General features: G+C 43.5%; 1 protein-coding gene across 1 annotated transcript; it reads right to left on the bottom strand.

Moving 5' to 3' along the window:
* Positions 1–612: 612 nt before the first annotated feature.
* On the bottom strand, positions 613–18,750 carry LOC133612760 (deoxyribodipyrimidine photo-lyase). The gene is made up of 9 exons (XM_061970446.2): positions 18,412–18,750; positions 13,924–14,407; positions 13,535–13,846; positions 8,162–8,334; positions 8,004–8,088; positions 5,097–5,329; positions 4,834–5,028; positions 3,713–3,938; positions 613–1,473 (listed from the first exon to the last, which is right to left on the bottom strand). The coding sequence occupies exons 1-9, from the start codon at positions 18,631–18,633 to the stop codon at positions 929–931; spliced, it is 2,475 nt and encodes an 824-aa protein (XP_061826430.2). The 5' UTR covers positions 18,634–18,750; the 3' UTR covers positions 613–928.
* Between the last annotated feature and the right edge of the window lie 7,390 nt (positions 18,751–26,140).

Here is a 26,140-nt window from a genome sequence, read left to right as displayed (position 1 = left end):
ACCGCAAGTCTTTGAACTATACTAAGTATTTCAATGCTTGGAATCTGGGCTTTTGCATGATATACTAGTTACTATGGTAATCTAATTAGTTACTATGGTAATCTAATTAGTTACTATGGTAATCTAAGTCATAGTAGCTCAGACGAGGCACTGTGGGAGGGGAGCGTTTCCACAGTGTCAGCCTGAAATGTGGGTGTCAGGGACAGACGCGGAAGGAGATTTTTACAACAAAGTTCTAAAGCTTAGTGATATATCAGATTGTAGGTGGGTTTATTTTTTGCTGTGTGTGTTGCATTTTTGTTCCATTTTGCTTGATTGTAAAATGTCGATTAATAGGGGGTGTGGCGTTCATATGTTGTCAATATACAGTGTTTTATCATTCATAGTTAATATTGTAAATCCCACGTTATTTTCATGTACATTCTGGGTGTCTCATTCAGTAAAATTCCATTCCGTTTTTTCAGGTGGTCTGTCATAACGTTTTTAGCATTCAATCACACATTATTGTGAGGTTTTGTATAAGTGTTCCTAAAAATCAGATATACTGGCCCCCAGACACATTTTTTTCTCTAAATTTGGCCCCAGATTCAAAATAATTGCCCAGACCTGGTGTAAAGGTTTGTTTATTCCAGCAATTCCATTTACAAGCTGAAACATATGCTCATACCATGCAACTCAATATATTTAAGCCTTTTGATAGAACTTTGATGATAATGGCTTAGAGCTTATGAAAACCTCAAATTGAAAATCAGAACATTTTTAGGTTCCGTCTGTATTTAGTGTTTAGAGATTTATACATGTAAACCAGCAGATGGTGCTAGACTTGTCCCCAAGTCAGTCAGAGGCAAGTTAATACCTGACTTTGTAATATCTTGTCAACTTTGTTTACAGTGTGGAAGTGTCCTCGGAAAGCTCGTCTGTCCCTTGGTCATCTGGGTGATTTCACGGCACCACCAGGTACTATTGAGAACCTGTCTTTGGCATTTGGTGTGCGCCTTGCTCTTCCTTGCGGCTCCAGAGGTCTAGGCAGCCCCTCCATGCGGCGATGGTCCCTCTCCAGCCTCTCTTTTCTCTGTACTCCCTCGTACAAAACGCTGGCGGTGAAGTCTCGCTCGTTCAGGAACGCGATGGTCTCGTCCCTTTTGCGACTCACGTAGCCTTTAAGGACGGCGTTGTAAGGATTGGAGGCAGCGTCTGCGTCCGGATCTTCTAGCTGGTACTTGAATTCCATGCGGGTGATGACGGGTAGGAGGAAGTGCTTGCCAGCTGAGGCCACGCCGCCAGCATTGTGGGGCAAGCTCAGGGCCTCCGAGACCAGGCGTGGCGGCATAGGGACCAAGTCGCAGCCTGTGCGTTTGTCCACGTACTGTCCGTGTTGTCTACGAACCACGGCGACGTCTTGGAGAGACTGACTCCGCCTCTCCTCCAGGTCTGTAACTATTCTCTCAGGATATGTCTGGCCAAATACCACACCTTAGTAGAGCGAGAAAGGACAGGATGTTTCCATTCCAAAGTCGACAAAATATTGCAAAGTACATTATCAAAAACTAAATCGAAACTAAGTACCGCATTTTTCGGAGTATAAGTCGCACTGGCCGAAAATGCATAATAAAGAAGGAAAAAAACATAAATCGCACTGGAGTATAAGTCACATTTTTTCGGGAAATGTATTTGATAAAAGCCAACAGCAAGAATAGACATTTGAAAGGCAATTTAAAATAAATGAAGAATAGTGAACAACAGGCTGAATAAGTGTACGTTATATGAGGCATAAATAACCAACTGCTATGTTAACGTAACATATTATGGTAAGAGTCATTCAAATAACTATAACATATAGAACATGCTATACGTTTACCAAACAATCTGTCACTCCCATGAAATCTTATACGTCTAGTCTCTTACGTGAATGAGATAAATAATAATATTTGATATTTTACGCTAATGTGTTAATAATTTCACACAAGTCGCTCCTGAGTATAAGTCGCACAACCGGCCAAACTATGAAAAAAACTGCAACTTATAGTCCGAAAAATACGGTATTATCATTCTTAAAATTATTACTAATTATGGCTGTGTAATTAGAGAAAAAAAAAAAACGTAAAGTTAGCACTATGATGTTAGCATGCTAAAGTTAGCACGCTAACAGTTAATAGGTGACACATTCCAAGTTATATGACTCTAAGGTGTATGGCTGCGGAATTAGACAAAAAAGTGTAATATTAGCTGGAAACGTTCTAAAGCTAATGTTAGCATAAGAAGGTAGCACATGACTGGGTAAGAAGAAATACCAAAATGCAGTAAATGTGGTGTAGACATAGAAAGTAGCAAAAAAGCTAGCATTAAGAGTTAGCATGCTAATATGACATATGCTAGCAAAAACAAAAAGTTGGCATGCTAACGTTCTCACAAGTATGCTAGCAGTTAACGCATACTTGCCAACCTTGAGACCTCCGATTTCGGGGAGAAGGGGGGCGTGGTCGGGGTGGGACGGGGGCGTGGCTAAAAGGGGAGGAGTATATTTACTGCTACAATTCACCAAGTCAAGTATTTCATATATATATATATAAGAAATACTTGACGTTCAGTGAATTCTAGCTATATATATATATATATATATATATATATATATATATATGTGTGTGTGTATATATATATATATTTTATTATATATATATATATATATATATTTTATTATTTATATATATAAAATAAACACTGGAATTTCAGTGTTCATTTACACATATACACACATAACACTCATCTACTCATTGTTGAGTTAAGGGTTGAATTGTCCATCCTTGTTCTATTCTCTGTCACTATTTGTCTAACCATGCTGAACACCCTCTCTGATGATGCATTGCTGTGTGGCACGCACAAAAGTGCTTTCATCAAATGCACTAGATGGCAGTATTGTCCTGTTTAAGAGTGTCACAACATTGCTGTTTACGGCAGACGAACTGCTTTACGGTATACAAAAAAGTGACTGCTGTTGTTGTGTGTTGTTGCCACGCTGGGAGGACGTTAATGAAACTGCCTAACAATAAACCCACATAAGAAACCAAGAACTCGCCCTCCATCATTCTATAGTTATAACGTGATTGGGCAGGTACGCTTTTTAATATTGTGGAGGACCTGAGTCCGCCTGAATTTCGGGAGATTTTCGGGAGAAAATTTGTCCCGGGAGGTTTTCGGGAGAGGCGCTGAATTTCGGGAGTCTCCCGGAAAATCCGGGAGGGTTGGCAAGTATGATTTAACGTGCTAACGCACGCTTAATGCTGGCAAACTTGCTCGACGCCAACGCAAATAGAAAAAAACAACATGATTTTAGTCCTGGGGTTGCCCTGTTTGTCTATGTTGTGCCCATTTAACTGTTAACTCTGTAACAGACTAAGATACCTGAGGGGAGGGGCTGTCACGTGACTTCAAAGGACTTCATGTAATTAGATGACCCTGCCACTATTACGCAGTTTATGTAGGATTTGTTGAAAAACTTCATGCCGAACAATGTCTGATTGTGGGCAAACGCGTCGAGATATTAAGTTCTTGTAAAAACCGTGAGCGCCTCAAGACTTTGAGGAACGTTTCGGTGTTCTCAGATTTCCGATAAGTGGAGAAATGACCGAGTTAGAGCGAGGAGGAAAATACGAATTTTGTCTTTTTTCGGCGCCGACAAATAAACATCAATGAGAATGGAATGAGAGTTTCCTACCTGCTCGTCGCAGCATAGACGCAGGGCATTTCCAGGGTTTATGAATAAGGTCATCAGGCAAATCTGCAAGCTCAGGACACCATTTCCTGACGTAGTTGCCAACGGGGTCACATGTCATAGCAGCATCCACAGGATGCATGACAAAATTCCAATGATCCAGACCACACATGCCCCCGTTCTGCCACATCATGGCGTCGATGGCGACGTCTGCGTCCACCAGTGTGTCCTACACACACATGCAGATGTTTTCTAAACTCAACTGAAGCTACAGTCGTGGTCAAAAGTTTACATACACTTGTAAAGAACATGACGTCATGGCTGTCTTGAGTTTACAATCATTTCTTATTTTTTTGTGATGTAGTGATTGGAGCACATACCGTACTTGTTTGTCACCAAAAACATTCATGAAGTTTGCTTCTTTTATGAATTTATTATGGGTCTGCTGTAAATGTGACCAAATCTGCTAGGTCAAAAGTATACATATATCTGACATCACATGGACAAAGATAAGACCTTCCGGAGGAAAGTTCTATGGTCAGATGAAACAAAAATGGAGCTGTTTGGCCACAATACCCAGCAATATGTTTGGAGGAGAAAAGGTGAGGCCTTTAATCCCAGAAACGCCATTCCTATGACCCCAAACACAGGAATGGCTAAATCAGGCTAGAATGAAGGTTTTAGAATGGCCTTCCCAAAGTCCTGACTTAAATGTGTGGACATTGCTGAAGAAACAAGTCCATGTCAGAAAACCAACACATTTAGCTGAACTGCACCAATTTTGTCAAGAGGAGTGGTCAAAAATTCAAGCAGAAGCTTGTGGATGGCTACCAAAAGCGCCTTATGGCAGGTCAACTTGCCAAGGGACATGTAAGCAAATATTAACATTGCTGTATGTATACTTTTGACCCAGCACATTTTCAGTAGAGCCATAATAAATTCATAAAAGAAGCAAACTTCATGAATGTTTTTTGTGACCAACAAGTATGTGCTCCAATCACTACATCACAAACAAATAAGAGTTGTAGAAATGATTGTAAAGTCAAGACAGCCATGACATGATGTTCTTCACAAGTGTATGTACACTTTTGACCACGACTGTGAATATGGCCTGAATGTCTTACCTGGAACCAGCGGTAGCCCTCTTGCCAGGGTAGATGCAGGTATGCTATGAGGAAAGATGCCACAATGTGTCTGGTGTAGTTGTTCATCCAGCCTGTCAGCCACAGCTGCCTCATGGCTGCGTCCACCATGGGGTAGCCTGTTCGACCACGCTGCCAAGCCTTCAGGTGATTGCTATTGCTGCTCCACCGTAGTGCCTACGAGCCCCAGAAGGTGAGCCACATCCTACAATATTCTAACATATAGTGGAATGTGCAATATGGACCTTGTACGGAGGCCGGAGGGATTCCCAGGGTAGGTCAGGAAACAAGGTTAGCTGCCAGTATGCCAGGTCTCTCCACGCCAGTTTGCGCTGGAATTTCGGAGGTCGACAGCGTGCCCCCTTGGCGTCCCAGAGTAGCCAGCGAGGGCTGAGTTGACCAAAGTGAAGGTACGGAGACAGAGAGCTGGTGTTTGGAGCGTCGGCCCTGCCTGACTCTTTCTCGTATCTATACACACCTTGGAAAATAAAGGATTAAGGAAATGTTAAGCATGTACAGTACATCTCATGTTGTTATCACCTTTTCATTGTGAAATGTTTCCTGATGTGTGTTTTGACACACACTGTCGGAGGCACGGTGAGACACTTTATCCTAACATTAGTTAGATGAATGCGGACCGAGTATGTTTTCTTATATTTTCACTTCCTGTAGGGCAGAGCTATTCAACTGCCGACCCAAATCCATCCCAGGAATGACGCGATACCCTCCCCTGAGTTCAGCTCAAAGCATTTTTTCAGCAAATTCCTAAAAACATTTTAAGTGCTCCTGTCGTATAGAGGAACTTGGACCACTCTAAACACATGGTCAGATCCTTGCATTGAGATCAGACATAGAACACTGCAGGGGCCCAAGCTTGGCATTTACATAACAGAGCAGTTCCTCGAGGCACCACTTGTTTTTTAGGGACAAAGTCCCTTTGGGACAGAGGACCCTATTGTATTTCCATCCATCCATCCATCCATCTTCTTCCGCTTACCCGAGGTCGGGTCGCGGGGGCAGCAGCCTAAGCAGGGAAGCCCAGACTTCCCTCTCCCCAGCCACTTCGTCCAGCTCCTCCCGGGGGATCCCGAGGCGTTCCCAGGCCAGCCGGGAGACATAGTCTTCCCAACGTGTCCTGGGTCTTCCCCGTGGCCTCCTACCGGTCGGACGTGCCCTAAACACCTCCCGAGGGAGGCGATCGGGTGGCATCCTGACCAGATGCCCGAACCACCTCATCTGGCTCCTCTCCATGTGGAGGAGCAGCGGCTTTACTTTGAGCTCCCCCCGGATGACAGAGCTTCTCACCCTATCTCTAAGGGAGAGCCCTGCCACCCAGCGGAGGAAACTCATTTCGGCCGCTTGTACCCGTGATCTTGTCCTTTCTGTCATAACCCAAAGCTCATGACCATAGGTGAGGATGGGAACGTAGATCGACCGGTAAATTGAGAGCTTTGCCTTCCGGCTCAGCTCCTTCTTCACCACAACGGATCGATACAGCGTCCGCATTACTGAAGACGCCGCACCGATCCGCCTGTCGATCTCACGATCCACTCTTCCCTCACTCGTGAACAAGACTCCGAGGTACTTGAACTCCTCCACTTGGGGCAAGATCTCCTCCCCAACCCGAAGATGGCATTCCACCCTTTTCCGGGCGAGAACCATGGACTCGGACTTGGAGGTGCTGATTCTCATCCCAGTCGCTTCACACTCGGCTGCGAACCGATCCAGCGAGAGCTGGAGATCCTGGCCAGATGAAGCCATCAGGACCACATCATCTGCAAAAAGCAGAGACCTAATCCTGTAGCCACCAAACCAGATCCCCTCAACGCCTTGACTGCGCCTAGAAATTCTGTCCATAAAAGTTCAGAACAGAATGGGTGACAAAGGGCAGCCTTGGCGGAGTCCAACCCTCACTGGAAACGTGTCCGACTTACTGGCGGCAATGCGGACCAAGCTCTGACACTGATCATACAGGGAGCGGACCGCCACAATCAGACAGTCCGAAACCCCATACTCTCTGAGCACTCCCCACAGGACTTCCCGAGGGACACGGTCAAATGCCTTCTCCAAGTCCACAAAACACATGTAGACTAAATACTATTGTATTTCCAGCGTTTTATTATTATACCTCCTCCTCTTTGAGCTGTAATTTGACCCCCTTAACATGCTTCAAAACTCACCAAATTGGACACACACATCAGGACTGGTGGAAATTGCTATCTAATCAAAAAACCAAACCCCAAAACTTAAAATTGCGCTCTAGAGCCCCCTAGGAAGAAAACTTAGACAAAACTGCCTGTAACTCCCAGTATGAATGTCGTAGAGACATGAAACAAAAACCTCTATGTAGGTCTCACTTCGACCTATATTTCATACACTGACAACTCCCAGCAAAAATCAACAGGAAGTTTGCAATTCCCCCTTCAAAACAAAAGTTGTGTAAAAACAGTCACCTTTTTTCAAACATTATCTCCTCTGAGCGCGTTTGTCGTGTCGGCTTCAAATTAGCACAGAAGAGAGATTGAACCCTTCTGATTAAAAATTGATGAAAGAGTTTTAATTACTGCTCCGGTTTGGATTTTATGAGCCCTCAAAGTCGGTCCCGTCCATCGCAGCTTGCAGCTTTAATTTACGTTGTAATTTATGTAACCAAGGCACTGCGGTCACGCGTTTACTTTAGATGTAGTAATTTCTTCAACTTCTTTGGTTATACTAGTGGGGTTCCTCATGGTTTCATTTTAGGTCCTCTTTTTCATCTTTTGGGCTATTCAAGTGGTTTCCTGCGAGTTCAGTTCAAAAACACTTGTAAGAGACTCAGATGTTTGCAACAGATTCTTAAAAACACTAGAATGCTGTCAGAGATAATCTTTGACCAGATTTTTTAGTTGGTCCTTAAAACAGCTTTGAGCTCCTGAAGATTTTTAGTTGGTCCTTAAAGCAGCAGCGAGCTCCTGAAACTGACCAAATAAATAGAGCAAAATCACCTGTCTAGTGTAGCGTATGTTGGTTCTCCAGAATTGACCAAATCAGACTAATTGCAAAGGTAGAATTCCGTACCCTGGTCATTAGAGTTCTGGAAATGTGGCGCCTGAAACAATTTAGTGTAATTTCCCTGAGCTAGGTGCTCTGTGTGTGCGTGTAACCAGTCTCACCATCGTGGAGAAAAGCTTCAAGGCGTGCATGAGCTCCTTCTTCGCTAAAATCCCAGGACTTGCGAATATTAGCAGCCCAATCAATCTGAAAGCCACAATGCACAGTAGAATTAGACTGAGGAATACTGCATTTCTAATCGTGTAATATGATCACTAACCGTTGTGCCGTCTTTCCTCCGCGGCATACGTGCCAGGCCCAGTTCTTCCAGAGTGACACCCAGAGGCCAGTCGGAAGGTGCAGGCAGGGACACAGGAGGGTCCAGTGGAGTGCCAAATACAGAGCCAGGGTTCTGTCTGCAGCAGCTCATGAAATGAGACACTGATCCGATTCCTACACCACAAACCATGTAGGAAAACAGATAACGCAACTTCAGTCACTAGCAAGAGGAATCACAGGTATTTATATCACAACTGTGAATCCAACTCTCATTTTTATTAGACATATCTTCTAAAGGCACAAGACTATAGAAAGTAAACTTGGATAAACCTTGTGGTCATTTTGAGTTGTTCACTGAACCTGACTTAAAGAGGTCATATCATATTTTTTTCTACATTTAAAACACTTCTTTGTGGTTCTTAGGTCAAAAATGTTGCGTAGATTATGTTTTCAAGCTCTCAGGACACCCTGTCTAATTTACAAGCCTCCACTTCGACTGTGTCTTCTCCCCATCATCCATGTTTTAGTTTTTAGCGCTTCCATTGCGAGTCTACTGACTGATGTAAGCTCAAACTACACGGTGCTTTGTGTTACAAATGGCAAGAGCGAAGGATGCATGTACGAGCCAGTCTTCCCCACGACAAGAGGATAGAGAAAAAGGAGCTTATTGACTACAGCGCCGGACTACAACAGTGGGGCGGCATGGCTCAGATGGTAGAGTAGCCGGCCAGAAACTTGAGGGTCCCTGGTTTGAATCCAGCTTCCACCATCCTAGTCGCTGCTGTTGTCCTTGGGCAAGACACTTCACCCACCTTGCTCCCAGGTGCCACACACACTGCTTTAAATGTAGCTTAAAAAAATGTAAATAATCCATCCATCCATCCATTTTCTACCACTTGTCCCTTTTGGGGTCGCAGGGGGTGCTGGAGCCTATCTCAGCTGCATTTGGGTTTCAAAAAATATAAAGTGCTTTGAGTCTCTAGAGAAAAAAGTGCTATATCATACCTGCCAACTTTTGAAATCAGAAAAACCTAGTAGCCAGGGTCCAGGGGCCGCAGGCCCCGGTAGGTCCAGGACAAAGTCCTGGTGGGGGGTTCAGGTTCGCCCCCCGACGCAAAATGATTATTAGCATTCAGACAGGTTAAAATGTTGCTAAAACCATCACTTTTCTATCAGTCACAGTGACTTTTCAAAACAAAAATATTACAGCAAAAATCATATGGGTTGATTGACATGTTTATTCTGTAAGCTAACTTCAATAGTTTGAAATTATTTTGACAGTTAATGCCAGTTATCCTGTCAACCTTTCACAAGACTTCAATTTGTGAATTGAAAGTATAAACACTTTTTACAGTAAACAAATAGTAAAACAGTACTAAACAATTCCATTAAAAAAAAAATTGGTGTCATTATTAACTTTCTGTCCAAGCTTGTATAATCTACTGCCTTGTTCAATTGTAAAAAATATTCTGTGCCTAAAATTCACATTTCTATCACAATTATCATACTGTAAACATGGTAAGCTAACTTCATTAAAATTAATAGTCCTGTCAATAGCATGGAATTACTATTCAAATGTAGTTTTTTTTGTAAGCCTTTCAAAAGAATTCAAAATATGAAAAATTAATGAAAATTAATTTGAGCCATCAGACACTTGAAAAGTGGCACATCACATCTCTAATGTAATCATTTGAACTTTTCAACAGAAATAGCACTGCAAAAATATTAAGGACATACTTCTGTATTTTGGTAGTTATGCTGTCAACATTTAACAAGATTTCTTCAACTTGGACTTGAAAGCATAAATAGTATAAACACTTTTAACAGTATAACAGTACTAAACAATTCCAATAGATAACATTGGTGTCATTACCTTTTTGTGGCTAAAATCCATCGCTAATTCCTCCGTGTCCGATCGAAAAAATCTTGTCTGCACAAGGTGCAATTTGCGTAGTTTTCACCCTTTTTGGAACGGATAATTATTCCCGGATAGGCTTTTGAATATTCTTCACGGAATGACTGCAGTTTTCTTTTCGGTTTAAGACTTGTTTGCGATTTTTCTCCGGCTGATTCCATGATCGTTCGCTCGTTTGGAAACAATGGCAACTGGTGCCTCGTGCTTGGCAGCGGTGCTATAAATAGCCTCGCACATGGCATTCGGAATGGCTCGATAGGAAGTTACGGGAAGCAGTGTCGATTGTCATTGTTACGCGATTTCGTGAATAAAACTTTTTTTTAAATATTTTTTTTAACTAATGAAAAAACTTATTTTTTATCACTGCAACCGTAATCCGGAATAGGTTGATGAAAACCGTACTAATTACGGGAAAACCGGAGTAGTTGGCAGGTATGCTATATAGATATAATTCTCTTCACTCGCGCAAAGCATTTTGGGAAATGTTTTACCATATATGGAGATATCCGCTGATGTCACACTTAGGAAAAACGTCACAGGTTGTGCAAATTCCAAACGGCTCGTTTGGAGGAAGTATGAAGGAACGCAAGATTGTTTTATAAATATCTCCTTCGTGTTTTGATTTTACATTTTCGGGACTTATGCAGACTCCAAATACACAAAAGTAAAGTCATACCTGCCAACTACTCCGGTTTTCCCGTAATTAGTACGGTTTTCATCAACCTATTCCAGGTTACGGTTGCAGTGATAAAAAATACGGTTTTTCATTAATTTAAAAAAATATATTTTTTAAAGTTTTATTCACGAAACCGCGTAACAACAATGACAATCGACACTGCTTCCCGTAACTTCCTATCGAGCCATTCCGAATGCCATGCGCGAGGCTATTTATAGCACCGCTGCCAAGCACGAGGCACCAGTTGCCATTGTTTCCAAACGAGCGAACGATCATGGAATCAGCCGGAGAAAAATCGCAAACGAGTCTTAAACCGAAAAGAAAACTGCAGTCATTCCGTGAAGAATATTCAAAAGCCTATCCGGGAATAATTATCCGTTCCAAAAAGGGTGAAAACTAGGCGAATTGCACCTTGTGCAGACAAGATTTTTCGATCGGACACGGAGGAATTAGCGATGTAAAAGACCACGTTGGGACAAAAAAACACAAGTCTAATGCCGTTGCTAAATTTGGATTTTAGCCACAAAAAGGTAATGACACCAATGTTATCTATTGGAATTGTTTAGTACTGTTATACTGTTAAAAGTGTTTATACTATTTATGCTTTCAAGTCCAAGTTGAAGAAATCTTGTTAAATGTTGACAGCATAACTACCAAAATACAGAAGTATGTCCTTAATATTTTTGCAGTGCTATTTCTGTTGAAAAGTTCAAATGATTACATTAGAGATGTGATGTGCCACTTTTCAAGTGTCTGATGGCTTCAATTCATTTTCATTAATTTTTCATATTTTGAATTCTTTTGAAAGGCTTACAAAAAAACTACATTTGAATTGTAATTCAAATGTAGTTTGTAATTTTTTGTGGTACTGCATGAGTGCTGCCAACACTATTGAGCAGTTCATTGATGGAATCATGAATTCCAACATGTATTAATAATAACAATGGACTAAAAAGCTCCTCGGTGGCAAGGCTCCGGGGGTGGATGAGATCCGCCCGGAGTTCCTTAAGGCTCTGGATGCTGTGGGGCTGTCTTGGTTGACAAGACTCTGCAGCATCGCGTGGACATCGGGGGCGGTACCTCTGGATTGGCAGACCGGGGTGGTGGTTCCTCTCTTTAAGAAGGGGAACCGGAGGGTGTGTTCTAACTATCGTGAGATCACACTCCTCAGCCTTCCCGGTAAGGTCTATTCAGGTGTACTGGAGAGGAGGCTACGCCGGATAGTCGAACCTCGGATTCAGGAGGAACAGTGTGGTTTTCGTCCTGGTCGTGGAACTGTGGACCAGCTCTATACTCTCGGCAGGGTCCTTGAGGGTGCATGGGAGTTTGCCCAACCAGTCTACATGTGCTTTGTGGACTTGGAAAAGGCATTCGACCGTGTCCCTCGGGAGGTCCTGTGGGGAGTGCTCAGAGAGTACGGGGTATCGGATTGTCTGATTGTGGCTGTCCGCTCCCTGTATGATCAGTGTCAGAGCTTGGTCCGCATTGCCGGCAGTAGGTCGGACACGTTTCCAGTGAGGGTTGGACTCCGCCAAAGCTGCCCTTTGTCACCCATTCTGTTCATAACTTTTATGGACAGAATTTCTAGGCGCAGTCAAGGCGTTGAGGGGATCCGGTTTGGTGGCTGCAGGATTAGGTCTCTATTTGCAGATGATGTGGTCCTGATGGCTTCATCTGGCCAGGATCTTCAGCTCTCACTGGATCGGTTCGCAGCTGAGTGTGAAGCGACTGGGATGAGAATCAGCACCTCCAAGTCCGAGTCCATGGTTCTCGCCCGGAAAAGGGTGGAGTGCCATCTCCGGGTTGGGGAGGAGACCCTGCCCCAAGTGGAGGAGTTCAAGTACCTAGGAGTCTGGTTCACGAGTGAGGGAAGAGTGGATCGTGAGATCGACAGGCGGATCGGTGCGGCGTCTTCAGTAATGCGGACGCTGTATCGATCCGTTGTGGTGAAGAAGGAGCTGAGCCGGAAGGCAAAGCTCTCAATTTACCGGTCGATCTACGTTCCCATCCTCACCTATGGTCATGAGCTTTGGGTTATGACCGAAAGGATAAGATCACTGGTACAAGCGGCCGAAATGAGTTTCCTCCGCCAGGTGGCGGGGCTCTCCCTTAGAGATAGGGTGAGAAGCTCTGTCATCCGGGGGGAGCTCAAAGTAAAGCCGCTGCTCCTCCACATCGAGAGGAGCCAGATGAGGTGGTTCGGGCATCTGGTCAGGATGCCACCCGAACGCCTCCCTAGGGAGGTGTTTAGGGCACGTGCAACCGGTAGGAGGCCACGGGGAAGACCCAGGACACGTTGGGAAGACTATGTCTCCCGGCTGGCCTGGGAACGCCTCGGGATCCCCCGGGAAGAGCTGGACAAAGTGGCTGGGGAGAGGAAAGTCTGGGCTTCCCTGCTTAGGGTGCTGCCCCCGCGACCCGACCTCGGATAAGCGGAAGAAGATGGATGGATGGATTATATTTATACAACCCTTTCACTGAGATCCCACCATTCATTTGCTCCACATTCACACTTTGATGAAGGTAAGCCACATTTGTAGTCACATCTGCCCTGGGGTAGACAGACTGATTCATTCACATTCATACACCAGTGGGAGCGAGGTGGGTGGAGTGTCTTGCCCAAGCACACAACAGCTGTCACTCGGATGGAGGACGCTGGAATCGACCCTGGAAACCTCAAGTTGCTGGCACGGCCACTCTACAATCAGAGCCACGGCGTGTGACATTCTGAAATATACTGCAACTTTTGTGAGATAACCTATCCAAATAATACGGCGACATACCTCGGAGTCCAACGCCCTCTGTGCTGACAGAGTAAGGGTCTCTGATGCAGTACGAGTGAAACATGGTGCAGTCAACCCCTTCTTTTTGCAGCGCTGACACCACCGCGTCATCCCTCTCCTTTAACCAGGGCTCATACAGGCCATTGGCCAGCACGGTTCTTGCCCCGGTCTCCTTCACCAGCTCTTTAAGCGTGTGCAGAGTGGATCCGACGTGGCACCCCGCTCCGTTTGCCTCACGGAAGATAAGACGGCTGCCGATACGCTCCAGAGATGAACAGAAAGACACCAACCCTTGATGAAGCCAGTATTTACCTGCCAATAGAGTAAAAAGAGGCAGTGAATGTCAACAGTGACACAAAGATTCATAAGGAGTGATTCATTCAACTTACAGGCTCCGCCCATGGCCACGGTGATCCCGGGCCCCTCCTCCTCTTGGGGACTCCAGATGAAGACTGGTATGACAGGTGCACCTACCTCCAAGGAGCTGATGAGAGCAGGGTTGTCACACAGTCTCAAGTCCCTGCGGAACCAAAGCAACACAGGTGGTGTTGCTGATGGAGAGCAGGGCAGACCAACTACCTGCTGGGCGCCTGCTTTCCGCCTTCTGGTTTTAGAACGCTTGGCCTTCTGCTGTGAAACCTTGTCCTCCGTTCCATTGCCGACATTTTTGTCCGTATTCCGCATGGTAGAAACTGTTGGACTCGCGTGCGACATGTTCAGCTCTGCATCCTTCTGATGCTCAGGCTTTCGTGCTTTGCATAGCCCTCCTTCCTTTGTGTGACCACCCGTGGATCCTTCGTCTTTCTGAAGCAGGGTTTCTTGCATTTCAAGTTGTGACACGGTCAGTGCAAGTTCCAGCTCGTCATCTTCCACCTGACAATTAAAAAAACACAAATAAAGTTGATATATGTGAGCATAAACTGTCCAACCTTATGAGATCAATACATCAGCTGACTGTCTACCCTGCAGGATGAATTTTGAGGATCAGACAATTTAGAGTGAAAAGCAAATTTTATTTTCACTCGCATACAAAACATTCTAATTTGGATTGTTTCCCTGGCTTGGAGACTCTCCCGAAGGACACAACAAACTCCCTTCTTGTCTCTCATGGACACACACCTGTTGTTGTTGACTTTGGACTAGCGACTGCACGACATCAAGGCCGTGGAACAGAGACACGCGGCAGGCTTACACACACACATGCATCCACAAAAAATATACGCCACACACACATACCCCACCCCCCCATCCAACGCCCTTGACGCAAATCCCTTAGGGGTGATGGACGGCTGGGCAGTGCCTGAAGAGCTGCAGCCTGCCACCGTAGCCCCCACTCCCTCCCCTCTGTTGCAAGTCTCGAGATGAATGTTGTAATATGTATATGTGCTTCGCTATTGCGGTTTTTTCCAAATCCAGACTGGGCCCAGTCTAGATTGTATTATTTTTACTCATCCTTCCCCCAGCGTTGACCTTTTTCCCCATCTTTCACGGGGCGCCTTGTGGCGACCCATCAGCGTTGCTGTTCTGTAACCCTGTACACTGTTTGTGCGTCTCATCTTGAACGGGTTTGTGCTGAAAACAAAGTTTTGTTGTACTTGTGCAATGACAATAAAGACCTACCTACCTAATGAGAGTGCTGATATAAAAATAATTTAAAAGTTAATGATTGACCCTCTTGATCAGGGGTGCTCATTACGTCGATCGCGATCTACCGGTCGATCTCGGAGGGTGTGTCAGTCGATCACCAGCCAGGCATTAAAAAAATAGTCCTAAAAATGAGCGATCATAAATCTTCACTATGACGTCACTTTGGTCACTTGATTGACATTCACGGCACCCGAGGGTCTTCTGAGATGACGCTGGCTGCTGCCAGCTCATTAAAATTACCGACTGGAAGGCGAGAAACACTTTATTTCAACAGACTCTGGCGCCGTACCTGTCGTCAAAACTCCAAAGACCGACTGCACAGTTGCACAATAAAAGCTCTGCTTCATCCTGCCTGCGCTACCAAAATAAGAGTCTCAGAAAGCTGGCGTGCACAAGCTAGCAAGCTACGGAGTTTGCCGACAATGTATTTCTTGTAAAGTGTATACAAAGGAGTACGGAAGCTGGACAAATAAGATGCCAAAAACCAACCACTTTCATGTGGTATTGGACAGAAAGGAGGACTTTTTTTCTCCTCCATTTGAAAACATGGACGTTATCATCACTACTGTCTGATTCCAATCAATGCAAGTCATCACAATCAGGTAATACACCAACTTATATTCTTGTCTTCATGAAAGAAAGGAATCTATATGTGTTAAACATGCTTGTATTATCTTTAAACACCTTTAAGTTAACAATATTAACTATTTGTGTTAAACATGCTTGTATTATTGTTAACCAACTTTAACTTGTTAACAATATTAACTATATGTGTTAAACATGCTTGCATTATCTTTAAACACCTTTAACTTGTTAACAATATTAACTATATGTATTAAACATACTTGTATTATCATTAAACACCTTTAATTCCTTAAGGCTCTGGATGTTGTGGGGCTGTCTTGGTTGACAAGACTCTGCAACATCGCGTGGACATCGGGGGCGGTACCTCTGGATTGGCAGACCGGGGTGGTGGTTCCTCTCTTTAAGAAGGGGAACCGGAGGGTGTGTTCCAACTATCGTGGGATCACACTCCTCAGCCTTCCCGGTAAGGTCTATTCAGGTGTACTGGAGAGGAGGCTACGCCGGATAGTCGAACCTCGGATTCAGGAGGAACAGTGTGGTTTTCGTCCTGGTCGTGGAACTGTGGACCAGCTCTATACTCTCGGCAGGGTCCTTGAGGGTGCATGGGAGTTTGCCCAACCAGTCTACATGTGCTTTGTGGACTTGGAGAAGGCATTCGACCGTGTACCCCGGGAAGTCCTGTGGGGAGTGCTTAGAGAGTATGGGGTAACGGACTGTCTTATTGTGGCAGTTCGCTCCCTGTATGATCAGTGTCAGAGCTTGGTCCGCATTGCCGGCAGTAAGTCGGACACGTTTCCAGTGAGGGTTGGACTCCGCCAAGGCTGCCCTTTGTCACCCATTCTGTTAATAACTTTTATGGACAGAATTTCTAGGCGCAGTCAGGGCGTTGAGGGGATCTGGTTTGGTGGCTGCAGGATTAGGTCACTGCTATTTGCAGATGATGTGGTCCTGATGGCTTCCTCCGGCCAAGATCTTCAGCTCTCACTGGATCGGTTCGCAGCCGAGTGTGAAGCGACTGGGATGGGAATCAGCACCTCCAAGTCCGAGTCCATGGTTCTCTCCCGGAAAAGGGTGGAGTGCCATCTCCGGGTTGGGGAGGAGATCTTGCCCCAAGTGGAGGAGTTCAAGTACCTCGGAGTCTTGTTCACGAGTGGGGGAAGAGTGGATCGTGAGATCGACAGGCGGATCGGTGCGGCGTCTTCAGTAATGCGGACGCTGTATCGATCCGTTGTGGTGAAGAAGGAGCTGAGCCGGAAGGCAAAGCTCTCGATTTACCGGTCGATCTACGTTCCCATCCTCACCTATGGTCATGAGCTTTGGGTCATGACCGAAAGGACAAGATCACGGGTACAAGCGGCCCAAATGAGTTTCCTCCGCCGAGTGGCGGGGCTCTCCCTTAGAGATAGGGTGAGAAGCTCTGTCATTCGGGGGGAGCTCAAAGTAAAGCCGCTGCTCCTCCACATCGAGAGGAGCCAGATGAGGTGGTTTGGGCATCTGGTCAGGATGCCACCCGAACGCCTCCCTAGGGAGGTGTTTCGGACACGTCCGACCGGTAGGAGGCCACGGGGAAGACCCAGGACACGCTGGGAAGACTATCTCTCCCGGCTGGCCTGGGAACGCCTCGGGATCCCCCGGGAGGAGCTGGACGAAGTGGCTGGGGAGAGGGAAGTCTGGGCTTCCCTGCTTAAGCTGCTGCCCCCGCGACCCGACCTCGGATAAGCGGAAGAAGATGGATGGATGGATGGACCTTTAATGTATTAACAATATTAACTATATGTGTTAAACATGCTTGCATTATCATTAAACACCTTTAACTTGTTAACAAAAACATATATTTCATAAATAAGTAAATATAAATGATATATATGAATGAGGTAGATCCCCACGACTTGATCAATTGAAAAGTAGCTCGCCTGCAGAAAAAGTGTGAGCACCCCTGCTCTTGATTGTATGGAATCTGTGTATTGTGACACCATGTTGTAATTATCATTTTAAGGTTAACTCATCTGCCTAGCAAAATGCTTTAAATGATGAAAAGTACTAGGGTGAAATAATGTCTAAACCACGGATTCACGATATTTACAAATGGTTGGATGGATGTATTAATAACTTGGTACAGGTGTTTTCGCTGGTTAATTAAACCTGTGTGTACAATTAGGCTTAATATAACTAATAATTGTGTTATTTGTAAATACCCATTATAAAAAAAACGGCTTTATTATTACAGTACTATCGTATATTTTGTACAATTAACTAAAAAAATTGTTTATGAAAAAAAAAAAATGTTTTGGCTAATGCAATATGGACACGGGCAGTCAGGTGAGTTGTACAGCAGCCTCTCGTTAACAATGAAGATTAGTATTAACTACATGAATTCACCTAATTGTTTTTCACCTTAACATTTTATTCAGGAGGTATAAGAGCTAATTATTTGTTAAGGTTTTTCACGAAAGACACTTCAAGTAAAGGTGGGAAGTCAGAATTAGCTACAGTTCAGCTAGCGGTTAGCTAAAGGCTGTTTTGAAAACAATTTTACAAAACACTATTTTGTAAAATTGTTCCGAGAAAATGTTTGTTTTATTCAACAGACAATTTATTGTTAATCAACAGCTGTTAAATGTACTTTAAACAACGCCAATACTGACCTGGGTGAAATATTCCTGATAGATGGAGACGAGGGCGGAGTGCAGGGATGTGTTGGCCGATAACAGAGGCTTGATGACGGCTAAAAAGTGCCGTCTGGTCTCCTGGTGCCCCAACACGGACACACACTTCGCAAAGAAAACCTCCGGATCTTCTCGGCCCAGAAGCACTTCTCTCAGAAGCTTTCTCACCACAGCTGTGCCGTCTTCTCCGCCGGTAGGCATTTTCAGCTTTTTGTACCAATAGTCTGTTTCTACAGTGGCTTTAAAGCACACATCAAAAGTGCCGCATGGTCACAGTTCTTGTTACCTAACAGCTGATTGAAACTTACACAAGTCAGTTTTGTAACTTGTAATGAGCCAACGTCACCGCTAGATGGCGCTCAAGCCTAACAAAGCACACCAACAGACATTCATTAGTTAGAAAATAAGGCTCCCAGATTACATACAACATATGATAAATTGCCCTCCCTCTTCTCCTCCCTCTTGGCCATCCCTTAACTACTTTATTTATAAAGCACATTTAAACAACAAAAATGTTTCCAAAGTGCTGCACAAAAATATTAAAAACAAGATTCAAATACTATCCTTAGCGCCACCAATGACTGAATAAAAACAAAATAAATATTAAAGCTGCAAGCAGCATTGGTCGGGCCCGCATATTTGGCAGGTGCTAGTCCTAAATGTCCCAATACTTTTGTCCAGTGATAGTCCTAAGTGTCCCAATACTTTTGTCTACTTTTAGTCTGAAGTGTCCCAAGACTTTTGTCTAGTGTATCTACCTTGTCTGCATTGTGTGGGCACGTTGGTGCTTCCTGCTTTTAAGCAGTCATCTTAAAAAAAACAGCAGCGCAGCAGCATCAGCGCAGCGGGTCTTTGAAGGGTCATAAAATCAAAACCGGAGCAGTTAGGAAAAAAAGCGCTTCTGTCATTGTAATCACAAGGGTTCAATCTCTCTCCTGTGTTAGTTTGAAGGCGAAACGACAAATGCGCTCAGAGGAGATAGTTTTTGAAGGAAGGTGACCGGTTTTTACAAAAAATTTGTTTTGAAGGGGGAATAGCAAACTTCCTGTTGATTTTTGCTGGGGGTTGTCAATTTATGAAATGTAGGTCTAAGTGAGGTTCCCTCCGGGTACTCCGGCTTTCTCCCACTTCCAAAGACATGCACCTGGGGATAAGTTGATTGGCAACACTAAATTGGCCCTAGTGTGTGGATGTGAGTGTGAATGTTGTCTGTCTATTTGTGTTGGCCCTGCGATGAGGTGGCGACTTGTCCAGGGTGTACCCCGCCTTCCGCCCGATTGTAGCTGAGATAGGCTCCAGCGCCCCCCGCGACCCCAATGGGAATAAGCGGTAGAAAATGGATGGATGGATGGAGGTCTAAGTGAGACCTACATTGAGATTTTTGTTTCATGTCTCTCCGACCTTCCCAGTGGGAGTTACAGGCAGTTTTGTCATTTTTTTTCTTCCGAGGAGCAGTTTTTTTTGCGTTTTATTAAAAAATTGCAGTAGAGCGCAATTTTGAGATTTGGGGTTAGGTTTTTTTTTTTAGATCGCAATGTTTGCCAGTCCTGATGTGTGCGTTCAGTTTGGTGAGTTTTGAAGCATGTTAAGGGGGTCAAAATACAGCTCAAAGAGGCAAAAGTTACTGTTTTTAGTACTTTTTTGTCTTGAAGGGGGAATTGCCAACTTCCTGTAGATTTTTGCCCGAGGAAATTAATTAAGGAAAAGTAGGTCTAAGTGAGACCTACATATAGGTTTTTGTTTCATGTCTCTATGACATTCGTACTGGGAGTTAGAGGCAGTTTTCTTTCTAGGGGGCGCTAGAGCGCAATTTTGAATTTTGTGGTTCGGTTTTTTCATTAAAAGGCAATTTTTGGAGGTCCTGATGTGTGTGTTAAATTTGGTGAGTTTTGAAGTATGTTAAGGGGGTCAAATTACAGTGCAAAGCTGCAAAGTGCGGAAGAATAATAATAAAGAATAAAACCTTACAATTTCAATAGGTCCTTATGTCCCATTGCATAAGGACTCCCTTTGGGAGTCCTTATACAATGGGCCATGCGGGCCCTAATAAAACCAAATACATAAACAACCAGATTCAAATACTATCCCTAGCTCCACCAATGACTGAATAAAAAATAAATAAATAAATATAAAAATAAATATCATTAAAAAAATAAATAGAAATACAAATTTAAAAACACAGAGGACCACACAACTCATGTAGCGTTACAAGCCAGAGAATAAAACTGGGTCTTAAGACGAGACTTAAACAGAGGTGGGTAGTAACGCGCTACATTTACTCCGTTACATCTACTTGAGTAACTTTTGGGATAAATTGTACTTCTAAGAGTAGTTTTAATGCAACTTACTTTTACTTTTACTTGAGTATATTTATAGAGAAGAAACGCTACTTTTACTCCGCTACTTTTATCTACATTCAGCTCGCTACTCGCTACTCATTTTTATCGATCTGTTAATGCACGCTTTGTTTGTTTTGGTCTGTCAGACAGACCTTCAAAGTGCCTGCGTTACTGGTGACGTTTGACTCCGTTCCACCAATAAAATGCAGTCACTAGTGACGTTTGACTCCGTTCCACCAATCAGATGCAGTCATTGGTGACGTTGGACCAATCAAACAGAGCTAGGCGGTCACATGACCTGACTTAAACAAGTTGAAAAACTTATTGGGGTGTTACCATTTAGTGGTCAATTGTACGGAATATGTACTGTACTGTGCAATCTACTAATACAAGTTTCAATCAATCAATCAAAAGTGTGAAGGAAAAAAGACACTTTTTTATTTCAACCGTACATCCCGTCACAAGCCTAAAGACTGACTGCACAGTTCCTGTCTTCACAATAAAAGTGCCGCTCCATCGCGCCTGCGCTTTCAAAATAAGAGTCTCCGAAAGCCAGCGCAAACAAGCTAGCAAGCTACGGAATTTGCCGCCAATGTATTTCTTGTAAAGTGTGTGAAAACGAATATGGAAGCTGGACAAATAAGATACCAAAAACCAACCACTTTCATGTGGTATTAGACAGAAAGGAGGAACTTTTTTTCTCCTGCATTTGAAAACGTGGACGTTATCATCACTACTGTCTGATTACAATCAATGCAAGTCATCAGAATCAGGTAATACACCAACTTATATTCTTGTCTTCATGAAAGAAAGGAATCTATATGTGTTAAACATGCATGTATATTCATTAAAACACCTTTAACATGTAAACAAAAACGGCAAAATAAATAAATATAAATGATATACTGTATATATCAATGTATGTATATATATATATATATATATATATATATATATATATATATATATATATATATATGATATGTGTGTGTATGTTACTCATCAGTTACTCAGTACTTGAGAAGTTTTTTCACAACATACTTTTTACTTTTACTCAAGTAAATATTTGGGTGACTACTCATTATTTACTTGAGTAATAAATCTCTAAAGTAACAGTACTCTTACTTGAGTACAATTTCTGGCTACTCTACCCACCTCTGGACTTAAAACACTCCACTGTGGGAGCAGTTTGAACATGGAGGGGCAGAGTGTTCCAGAGCTTAGGGCCGACCACAGAGAAGGCCCCGTCTCCCCTGGTTTTAAGTCTCGTCTTGGGCACCACGAGCTGGAGCTGGCTCTCGGACCTCAGAGCACGCGCGGGAGTGTAAATTTGGATGCGGTACCAGTCCATGCAAAGCTTTGAAACCAAACTGCCATGTTTTAAAATCAATTCTAAAATGACAGGGAGCCAATGCAAAGTCTCAAGAATTTGAGTTTTATATGCTGGCGTTTCCTGGCCCCTGTTAAAAGTCGTGCTGCCCCATTCTGGACTAACTGCAACAGGGAAGAGAGCTTTTTGGCCAATGCCAGCATAAAGTGCATTGCAGTAGTCCAGGCCACTTGAAATAAAAGCATGCACGACTTGTTCAAAAAGGTTAAAAGATAAAAACGGTTTTACTTTTGCTAAAAGACGAAGATGATACAAACACAATTTTAAAATGGCATTGACTTATTAAGTTTAAAATCACTGTCTATAGTGATGCCGAAGCTGGTGACTTTGGGACGCACATCATTTTGCTATGGTCCCGAGTCGAAGAGGGCGGGACCAAAAATTAAAATTTCCGTTTTTCCCTCATTCATTATTAAAAGGCCATCCCTCAACTACTTTATTTCCAGCTTCACAAAATAAAATTAATGGCAGGGGGCCCCCCCACTAGCTAAATGTGATCAAACAAGAGAGCCTTGTTTTCACTTGAATCAATGCCTTCATCTCGACAGGTCCTTTTCAAGTGCACACTGTGATGTAAGGCTGCAAAACAAAAGGCAGGAGACACAGTAACAAGAGGTGAATGTTTAATCACGATATGCGTATTCTGCACAGGGATTGATTTTAATGAGACCGTGCACCCGCTTTTGACTATGTGCCACAGCAGGGGGGCGAAGGCGTTGAGGCTCCTGTGTTGCAAAGTCTTGAGTTCCTGTGAGCCGACCGCTGAAAGGATCATTCACACTCTTGTTTGTGCGTGCTAAAGCATGCTCCAAACATCCACAGAGTGACTCATCCACTGGGCAATATACAATCCATATTATTCAGTATTATGAAGAGAAGTGCGTTGAAAGCTGCGGTATGCGGAGGCAGGGGCCAGACGGAGAAAAGAGGGAGAGAGAATGAGATTGAGAGAGAGGGGGAATCAATAGTGTTTAGACAGAGAAGTGGAGTCTAAGTGTGTGATCAATAGAGAGCAGAGAGGAGAGATTAGCTGCTTTTCTCTCTCAAACTAACACTGACAAATTGGTGAATTGGTGTATCGGCCCCTGGGCTAAATGGATTGACCCGCTGTTTCCATGTTCTGCTGTGTACTGTCAATAAAAATCTCTGTTCTGTTCACTGAAGCTCTCTGTGACGGGAAGGGACGATGCACCGAAAGAGAGAGCAAGTAAGAAATGACAGAAAAGATGAACACAGTTGACAACTGGCCATCTTTGTTGTACTTCGGACACACCAAGGAAAAGGTCTGGTTGCCCTCATTTCAACTTTCTTTACTCACTTAGGCAGTGCAGGAAAATGCAGGTGCCATTAAAACCTCTTTCCCAGCGGGCACAAGACGTTGATACAACGTTGATTGGACCTTTAAAACTGGCTTTGAAACATCCAGCCATCCATTTTCTACCGTTTATCCCTTTTGGGGGGGAGCGCCTATCTCAGCTGCATTCAGGCGGAAGGCGGGGTACACCCTGAAAAGTCGCCACCTCATCACAGGGCCAACACAGATAGACAACATTCACAATCACCGAGGGCCAATTTAGTGTTGCCAATCAACTTATCCCCAGGTGCATGTCTTTGGAGTTGGGAGGAAGCAACATTACAAAATACCGTATATTACCAAATAGTAGCCCGGGCGTTTATTTCACAAAATGGGGTCAGACCCCGGGCGGCTATTAGGACATGGGCGGTTATTTGCACAAGGCTTTTATTTATTTTTGCACCAGCCTGCACCAGGCCATTATTTGGTTACAATGGTTAGTGTCCAGTATTTTTTTTCGTACTAAAAACTTTAAATGTAAAAGCTAATGTAAACATACAAACAAAAAAACAAGACTATCAAAAGACAAGAGATCAACAAGGCCTCAACATGACAGTAGTGCAACAATTGTCAAATAGAATACAAATACTACAAATAAATAAACTTTTTAAATAAAGCAGCCTACCGGGAAAAATAAAATGATGGTACCAAGTACTCAAGTATAAAACCCACCATCAAAACAGAACAATAATACTGTCACTGTCCTTTGCCTTAATGCGGATCATTTTGCGGGACACATGGTGGTTCAGTCCACGAACGTGATGTATCCACTGACACAAATTAGCATCAAGCTCGTCGCTCACTTTCTTCCTACCTCCACCAGATAAGCGAGCCCGTTTTCCATCGATTGCCGACTGAGATTGTAGTTCTCCCTTTTTTTGTTTCCATTCTCGTACACGTTTTGGGTCAACGTTAAACTGCCTGGCCGCTGCCAAACCAGAATTCTGCTCCGCATACTTCACAACCGCTAGCTTGAACTTTAAGTCAAACTTTCTGTTCCTCCCCCTTAAAGTATTCCCGTCCATCAGTTGTGGTGTACCGGTATCCTGTTCATTCAACTCACTGCTGCTGTTGCTTGCCATGTTGAAACTTTTCCTCGTGGGTTTGTTGTTGTCGTTGAGTGTGTGTTACGCTATATGCGGTCACCCATTGCAATATGTTGATTACCCAGAATCCCCACGTAACGTCTGCTGTTACCGTAATGACCAGAATTATTGCACCTTTGCTTTTCCTTTTAGCTTATAAATTGGGTTTAATGAAGTCAATATGATTTTAATCTAAATTATGCAAATAACAGCCCATGGGCGGCTATTTGGACATAGGCGTTTATTAGGAAGAGGCGTTTATTTCACAAAATGGGGTCAGACCCCGGGCGGCTATTAGGACATGGGCGGTTATTTGCACAAGGGCGTTTATTTGGTAATATACGGTAGTTGTATTTGTAAATTGAAACAATGTTGGTTTCTAACGTAGGATCCGCGTTGTTGGTTGGGAAATGACCAAGTTTCAATGGTCAAATCCTCGTCACAACCGGACATTGGGTCGGTGTGGCTCGGTTGGTAAAGGGTCCGTGCCAGCAATTTGAGGGGTTCCAGGTTTGATTCCCGCTTCCGCCTTCCTAGTCACTGCTTTTGTGTCCTCGGGCAAGACACTTTACACACCTTCTCCCAGTTAAATGTAGCTTAAATATGTAGATAATGCGATACACTATGTAAAGCTCTTTGAGTCTTTAGAAAAAAGCACTATATAAATATAATTCCCTTCACTTCAATTTGAATAAACGTCGTCAAAAAGCATGTTGTTTCAACATTATTTGTGTTATAGAATATTGTCTGGGAAAGGTCCAAATTTCAATGGTTTAGTTTAGTTTATTAAGGATCCCCATTAGTCTACACCGCAGTGGAGACTATTCTTCCTGGGGTCCAGGCAAAAAAACATCACACAATCACAAAACAAAAGATTACAATGCAGTATGCAATGATCAAATAATAAAATGTTGTAATACAAAAATAGCAACGACAAAGAACCAAAAAAAACCCACTAACTTTGAGTTTACATAATAATATTCGTACCAAAGATAAAAAGAGCAATATAAAAATATATATATATATTTTTGAAAAAATAAAACAAAGAACCAATGGCCTAAAATATACACATTAGTGTACCAAAGACAAACTAAGTGATGAAAAAGTACCATCCATCCATTTTCTACTGCTTGTCCCATAATCAATAAAATAGTCAATAAGCAATAAAACCAGTCATGACATTAGGTACAATCTAGAACAATCTCTTTCCGCAATACTTCTCCTATTAATCTATTCTTAAAACCCACTATGCTGGTACCAGATATCGTGGAAGTGGATTCCAGTAAGTGATTGCCCTATACATAACAGCCTTTTTCAAAACATCAGTTTTTGGTTTAAGACGGGTGAGAGCACCTCTTAGGGCGAGCCTGGTACCATAGTTGTGACTGTCACTAGTCAAATTAAGGTCAGAACCCGACACTGAATAAACATTGTCAAAAAGCATGTTGTTCCAATGATAAGTATTCCAATGATAAGTTTTGTTGCGCGCGACCAGTCTTCCTCTCAGGGAATAAAACACACTGGTCACTCCCAAGTTCTT

Source organism: Nerophis lumbriciformis, linkage group LG10 (assembly GCF_033978685.3).
Source record: "Nerophis lumbriciformis linkage group LG10, RoL_Nlum_v2.1, whole genome shotgun sequence".
Lineage (NCBI taxonomy): Eukaryota > Metazoa > Chordata > Actinopteri > Syngnathiformes > Syngnathidae > Nerophis > Nerophis lumbriciformis.
The sequence above is the reverse complement of the archived record's forward strand: the minus strand, read 5'-3'. Positions and strand labels throughout refer to the sequence as shown.

Coding starts and splice junctions, on each gene's coding strand:
- LOC133612760 (XM_061970446.2), bottom strand. CDS start 18,633: ATGCCTACCGGCGGAGAAGACGGCACAGCTGTGGTGAGAAAGCTTCTG. Junction 14,408..18,411: donor ATCAGGAATATTTCACCCAG/GTCAGTATTGGC, acceptor TTTAATTGTCAG/GTGGAAGATGACGAGCTGGA. Junction 1,474..3,712: donor GTCTATGCTGCGACGAGCAG/GTAGGAAACTCT, acceptor CGCTCTACTAAG/GTGTGGTATTTGGCCAGACA.